Source organism: Pyrus communis, chromosome 9 (genome assembly GCF_963583255.1).
Source record: "Pyrus communis chromosome 9, drPyrComm1.1, whole genome shotgun sequence".
In the NCBI taxonomy this organism is placed as follows: domain Eukaryota; kingdom Viridiplantae; phylum Streptophyta; class Magnoliopsida; order Rosales; family Rosaceae; genus Pyrus; species Pyrus communis.
This window is the reverse complement of record NC_084811.1, coordinates 25,469,532-25,477,006: the sequence shown is the minus strand read 5'-3', so window position 1 is coordinate 25,477,006 and position 7,475 is coordinate 25,469,532. Positions and strand designations below refer to the sequence as shown.

The 7,475-nt window shown below is 37.8% G+C and overlaps 1 protein-coding gene across 2 annotated transcripts; it reads right to left on the bottom strand.

Moving 5' to 3' along the window:
- Positions 1-732: 732 nt before the first annotated feature.
- Positions 733-5,831, bottom strand: LOC137745676 (transcription initiation factor TFIID subunit 12-like). Of its 2 annotated transcripts, XM_068485675.1 has the most exons (9): positions 5,269-5,831; positions 4,892-5,047; positions 3,423-4,028; positions 2,964-3,038; positions 2,330-2,408; positions 2,173-2,237; positions 1,985-2,020; positions 1,654-1,835; positions 733-1,086 (listed from the first exon to the last, which is right to left on the bottom strand). In XM_068485675.1, the coding sequence occupies exons 1-8, from the start codon at positions 5,800-5,802 to the stop codon at positions 1,692-1,694; spliced, it is 1,695 nt and encodes a 564-aa protein (XP_068341776.1). In that variant the 5' UTR covers positions 5,803-5,831; the 3' UTR covers positions 733-1,086; positions 1,654-1,691. The 2 variants fall into 2 exon arrangements, with proteins under 2 accessions (XP_068341776.1, XP_068341777.1); XM_068485676.1 differs by lacking the exon at positions 2,964-3,038.
- Between the last annotated feature and the right edge of the window lie 1,644 nt (positions 5,832-7,475).

The window sequence follows — 7,475 nt, the reverse complement described above, 5'->3', positions numbered from 1 at the left end:
TTCTTTTATTTTTATTTCTATGTGTAACTAAGTTATTTTCTAAGGTTTATGATGAAGCCATGACATGAATATTTGCGAAGTACTTTGTTGATTATTATCCGATTATATGCCATGTTATATTCTTAATATTTGTGGGTATTTTATTCTAGGTTCGAGTTTCTAATGACTGGTCACCTTTAGGAATTTTGCATCTAGAGATTTAGATAAATCTATGAGGATGACCAATATCAATTAGGTTTATTGGAACTAAGATAGACAAACTAGTGAGGATGACCAATATCAAGCTAGTCCTACTTGGTTGACATGATTCTGCTTAATGGGTTTTTATATGTTTAATTGTATGCCTAACCAATAGGATATAATTATCATGTAGAGATACAAGAGTTGATGCCTAACCACGGATTGATTCATACATTAGAATGAATAACCTGTAAAATTGGCATGGTAATTGGATAGTAATTAGCTCTAGAAAAAGTAAATATGATTGTTATTGGTGGATTCATAACCTTAGGCTTTCTTGTGTCGTGTGTTTGTTTTAGTTAATTGTCTTTTCTTTTTCTTGTTAATTTTAGTCTTAATCAATTACTCAATTATTCAATTCAATCTATCATTTGTTTGCTTAATTAAATCTAGCGTGATTAATCAGTTAAATTGGTGTTAAAGCAATCCTTGTGGGATCGACCTCGTATTTGCATATATTACTACAATTGATTCGTGCACTTGCAAGTTTAATTTGGTTTAAATCAATCTATTATTTAGGTTGGTTTAAATATACATCAATTTCGATCTAAATTTTTACTATATTGGTAAAGATGGATGATAAGAAAAATACAACACTATGAACTTGCCCATATGCACTGCAGTGACAAATTTGAGTTCTTACATATACAACTGGTCAGAGAGGTATTGCTGGTGATCCGAAAGGTTCAGCAGAACTTCGTACATTCAATGCAACCCCCCGGGGAGACTTCTGGTTCCTTACCTCCAGGAAGACTTCAGCCGCTAGGATTCTCCTCATTCGATCGTCAGATCAAGAAATTTTACAGCAAAATTTGGCCCCTGCACTAATTATGCGATGCCAGAGACCTGTCGACAATTGGAAAGAAGCACAACAATTAGTACTTCACATCGTATGTAAAAACTGCACACAGTTGAAACCACACATGCAGCATTTAACAATGGCAGAAGATAAAAGGAGATATACAGAAACAACTGGACATGACAACCGCTCCTCTCGCTTGACCATTTGGAACTCTGTTAATTAAAACCCGAGACCAGAAGCATCATGACCCGAAAATTAATTCCTGATGCTAATTACAGACCAACACAATTTGATATATTTATCAAACCCCAATCCAGGGAAGGAGGAACATTTGTTTTCTCTTTTTGGTAAATAATGGAAGAGAAGTTATAAGAACTACCGTCTACATCTGGTATTCATTTAATAACCTCACACAAACCAATCTGTTGGCTAACCAACCACCAGGGCCAGTTAACAGCGAGAGTAGAATCCAACATTAACACTTCCACAAGCATCACAGGATAGACATTATAACCTTGAAACCAAGAAATCCTGAACTGTCTACATGCATAAACTTGTAGTAAGCATAATAAAATAATTGAACACAAATATCAGCATCGTATTTAACACACCTTTTTAGTATAAAATCTGCTCGTAACAGTTCACGTCATTATGTAACTTCACGCATTTTAGAGTTTTGGGAGAGTATGATGTTGGCAGGTGTCTTAACAAGACCACCCTTTGCATTTCCAGTGGCTTGTCCGGTGGGATTCCTAGCATTTGCTGTCTCAGTTGCTACTATGGACTTCTTTATCTGCCAAAGAAGGGAAGGAGAAAATTAAACAAAAATAAAACACGACAAACCCAACAATAAGCTTTACATATTCATAACCATTAATGATGCATTATTCTAACCAGCCAAGTTCAAACAAAAACAGCAAAGAAAACGCCGGACAAACTTACCACAGCAAGGCGCTCCTTGTGCATGTCATTTGTAAGCTGCAAAACCATCACAAAAAGCAATCAACAATTAATGAAGCACTAAAAGGATTTTCTTTTTCTTTTTTTTTTTTTTTTTTTTTGGCATACCATAAACATACGTTTTTAAGTTTTACTACAAAAGTATTAGTAACCAGTCAGTCAATGCTTACTGGTTTTCTGAAGCCTTTAATCTCATCACCACCGAACCCAGGAAGAGTTATATTCCAATTTTTTTCTGGACAAAACGAATAAACACAGAATATTTAAGCACTAGATGTACATAATGTGAACAGAAACATCATCTAGCACTTCTCCCACATAACTAACCAATATGTAGAAGTATGTCTTTTGCTTCTAATTGAGTTGATTTTCTATGCTTGGCTAGTGAGCAACTAAATGTTGTGATCTGCAAACGGAAAATAAAACATGTTGGCAACATAAGAATTATGAACAAAATAGAATAGATATATATATATATATATATATATATATATGTAGAAACCTATAACTGGCGATAATGAAAAGTCAATCATTATAGAGCATATTGAAAAGCAGTGAAGCAAAAAGACAATATGAAACAAGTATGCAAAATAAAGCCTTTCCCTATGAAGTTAGTGCTGGCCACAACAATGCCATATTATCGAGGAAATTTTTTTATATCCAAGCACCTACTTCAGCTAGACAAGATATGGACACAAAGGATACCCATGAGTTTAACCAAAAAAAAAAAAAAGAAAGATAGCAAGCACTTACAAATTAAGAAATTGTGAAACATATGCAGATCATATTATATGAAGAAGCTAAAAATAGCCATGGTTAGCAGCATACAAAAAGGCCCAGTATCACAAAATAAGGCAATTCTAATTTTCCAACATTTGTTTAGGCATACATGCCTAATAATCAGGGATATCTTTTAAGTGCATGAAAAAACAAAACACAAAATACTAGCTCAATTACTCACAGAATCAACAAATTCATCTGCAACGTCCATGAGAATTTCTTCAACTTCTGGATCCAACTTCTCAGATGGATCAATCTGTCCAAAAGCTAAAAACTCAGTAACAGGAAGCAACAAGGAAGATTAATTTTAAATATAAACGAAAAAAGAAATTTTAGTCAAGCGGTTGGGTTAGGCAATCCCCTCTTACTAAATGTGGAGCATATGTTAGAAAAAGGATACAGCAATTTAGAGAGATCGGAGCTGCCAATTAACATACTAGAGGTAATGTTTCTCTCCCCAGTATAAATGGGTGAAACTTGTTCCTTTAAGAACCATTAACAAGTGATATGAACATCCACTCCAACGCAGAAGGAATGCCTCTTAGATTTAACTTTAACAATGAATACAGATAAAACCTCAGCACAAATGCTAGCATGAGCGAATATCAAAGTATGGTGAAAGAAGGCCAACATGACTCACCTGGTTGACTAGCTCACGGATGCTTCTTTTGCCAAGAATTCTATTACAAGATTCATCTGTTTCTGGACTAGGTGTTTTATTTTGGGCCCCTGATTGGACCGTGTTAGGCTGTGCAGCTACAAGAGTAGAAGACTTGGGATTTACAGGGCCCTGAACCCTTGTGATTTGTTGCTGACGAGGCATGGTTTGTGGGACCCTTGATGGCTGAACTTGTTGGCCAAAATGCTCGGGACCCTGATGTGATGAGGAAGGTTGTTGATGTTGCGCAGATGATGTATGCTGTTGCTGTGAAGCTGAAGGCATGGGATGGTGCTGTTGCGGTGAAGCAGAAGGCAGTGGATGGTGCTTCTGCTGTGAAGCTGAAGGCATGGAATGGTGCTGCTGCTGGGGAGCTGTAGGATGGGGCTGTTGCTGCGGAAGATGCGACCTTTGCTGCATGGATGGCGAGTTCATCTGCTGCCTATATGAAGGGGATGGCATAGGTGGCTTCCCTTGTGACCCAGATGACAACCATGGCTGAGTATGAGGCTGCAAACCTGGAGATGTATTTGGTGATGAACCAGATCCCACTGATGAAACTCGTAAAAGGCTGTGCCCTTGGAAGTTCTGCATAAAGGAAATGGAATAAGCAAACATACTTGGAGAACATTAAAAAAAAGGAACTTTAAAGTTTAAGGTCAAAAGCGAAGAATGCATGGTTCCATTAGAACAGTAAAAAAGCGAAGAATGCATGGTTCCATTAGAACAGTAAAAAAGCGAAGAATGCATGGTTCCATTAGAACAGTAAAAAAAAAAAAAAAAAAAAAAAGCAGGACACACAAATGGTACCCCCGAGCATATTCAACTTACACAATACTAAATGAAAAATGACGTCAGGTTCCCGGAAACAAAATTCAAACAATACCATAACATAACTTATTAATCTTCACTATCAAATTCTTTACCCTATGTTTGGATAAGGGATTTTCTAAGTCCCACGGAACTTTAAAGTTTAGACTCTATTGTTAAAAATGCACTAGAAGAGCACTACCAAGTACCAACGAATTACTCAAGAATTACAAAGCTGCTACTAAACGCTCAAGAATTCAAATGACACAGTTCAATGAGCTATTTGAACGTTCCCTCAGATATATTGCATTCAAGTCACTCTATCTAACTTTCGTAAGCATTCCTAACAAATTTGGCCTAAGTTCCACTTTCCTTTTAAGTTCCTCGTCCACACTGACCATGAACAAAGAACCTAACAACACAACTCCAGTCCTTTGTTTGCTTCGCTAACAGTATATTGAAGTTAAAAAGACCAAATTCCACAATAAATCCAATCAGAAAAACCTTAGCAGGCAACATAGATCGTCTTTATCAGTTTTGAAAGAGCACTGTCGCATTATATATCCAGATTTCCACATGTCCACAAACTACATATTGCACATCGAAATCAAAATAGTAAAATGTAGAAACTGGATACTGACTTGGGAAGACGGGGACTGATGACTCGCAGTAGATGGCGGCCTCACAGAGGATTGAACTGGCCTCTGTGTATGATGTGCCGGAATCCCAGTTGGCCGCATTTGAGAACTAGAACCGAGTGAGCCCATCATCCCCATTCCCTGCATTGACGGTCTCACCTATATATCCCCCAAAAACAAACTACTACTAAATATTCCAGCAGCAAGTAAACCAGACAAATATCTATCTAAACAAAATCAAAACACGGTAAAATTACAAACTGTAAGTCCAAATTGGTCACCCAACATATACCAAAATATCAAATAATCCATAAAATTGTCTTCTTTTTCTTTTGTGGGAAGTAACAAAGATATAATAATGAATGGCGTTACAATGTCACCTGGGAAGGACTGGAATTGGATACAGATTCAGGCACAGAGACACCGCCGCGGCCCATCCCACCAAAATGATGCCCATAGGAAGACGAATACGGAGCGGGTTGGGGAGGAGAAGGGCCGCTGTGATGCGCGGGAACACCAATGGAAATGCCGCCCCTCGGCGGGGGAGGCTGGGAGGCTGAAGGCGGCGGAGGAGGAGGCCCAGACGAAGCGGAAGAAGAAGGCGAAGGGTAGTGGTGGAAGTGGGACTGCTGCCAGGGGGGAGGACGAGCCAATGTGGAGGGAGTTCTGGGCTGCGAAGGGGGTGGAAGCGACTGGGGTGGCGGTTGCGGTTGAAGTAGTGGTTGTGGGGGCAATGGGGTGGAGGGTTTAGGGTTAGGGTTAGGGTTTGGGGTGGAGGTTGGAGTGGTTGGTAAGGAGGAGGGCGCCGGTGGCTGAGGCTGAGGTGGAGGCTGGGATTGGGCGGTTGGGGGTGATTCGGTTGTTGGTTGGGAGGTGGAGGGAGTTGGGGTGGTGGTGGAGTTCTGTTGGTCCATGTCAGTTTGTTGGGGTGTTGGGAAGGAGGGAAATTTTGGGTCTTTATTCGGATTACGGTTTCTGGGCTTTTATAGGGGAGCAGAATGCGAGCAAAGTATGTAGCTTTATCTCTTTGTGTCAGATTTTTTGTTTTTTATTTTTTATTTTTGTTGGAAAAAGAAAAAAAAAGTTCTTTTTCTTTTTAAAGTGGGCCGAGACCTTGACATTTAGGTCCAATGACTAGGGACATGTGTTGAGAAAGAAAATGATAATAATTACTATTTTTTATTAAAAAATAATAATAAAAAATTTAGATCATAGAGTGAATGGATCAAATTGAACGGAGACAAGATTAAATAAGAGTGTAGGAAAAAAATGTTTTAATTATTATTTTTCGTTTGAGAATGCTTATGCAAAAAATATTTTTGCTCATAAGCACTTTTGTTCAAAGCATAATGAATTATACAAAAAGTGTTTTTTTTAGGAGCGTTCGAGATTAAGTTTATGAAGGCATTGAATAGTGATGGAGTTGGTTAATCAACTGACTAAGTGAATCGCTAAAGACAATTACGAGTGACCTAGTTCTGCAAGCATGCATGATACGAGGCCTTGAGTTTGTAGGGCCATATTTTTATATAGTGATCGTAGGTGTTTTTGTATTCATTGTATTCAGACTTCCGTGGATTCTCTATTCGTATGGTTAGTGGAGGATACGTTGCATATGAATCTAATGTAATTATCTTATTATTTTTACAAACATAAAAATACATTAAAAGATATATAATACGATTGGGTGACATATAAAAATATAAAACATCAAGTATAACTTCATTGATAATTTCATCACAAGGATATATTTCTCTTTGATTTTCACTTACACATGTTTTGCTTTTCATTTATTTTTCATAATATCCGACTGCCCTTATTAATACGACAAGCAAAGGTCTCAGGGGATTATTTCAATTTGATCTAAAGTGCCTACTACATGTCTTTTCCGCAAGAACACTGACAAGTTCCTAGCACACAATGCATTATGCAGTGAGAACTGGTACGCAGTATGCTTTGTTAACTGCATCAAAACAACATGTACAGTGCTAATTTTTCGATGTACCATTCATATAAAAGTTACCTATATGCAATAAAATTCCAAAACTCCTCTGGTGTACATTAGTTTGGAAACTTTCTGAGAACGGATTTTAGACCAAAACACGACGTGCCTCTTTTGTGGAAAACCTTTCTTCTTCAAAATGGAAACAAATCTATTCAGATTAGGGATAACAATGCCATCTGTAGCAAGTAATCACTCAGCAATGAGGAAACTTCCATTCATGGATTCTAACGTGTCTAAGTGCATCGTGTTCTCCTATTGTAACTATAATCTCTTCAGAAAATGCATTGTGATTTCTTTCCATAAACACTATAAAACAGGCCTTGATACGTTTCCAGAAATGCACAAACCTTGCAACATTGTTATTTTCCTAATCGAGTATAATATCATACAACGGATACAAAAACACCTATGATCACCATATAAATATGGCCCTATAGGCTCATAATGCTACCATCACGAAGTTTAGGAGAGCAGAATTTCACTACAAACTTAGATACCACATACTCCTCCAAGCAAAAATGACGAAGACTTGTGCGATAATAGTGTGCTTCCTTCTCATCCTTGGTAGATCCTCATTTGATC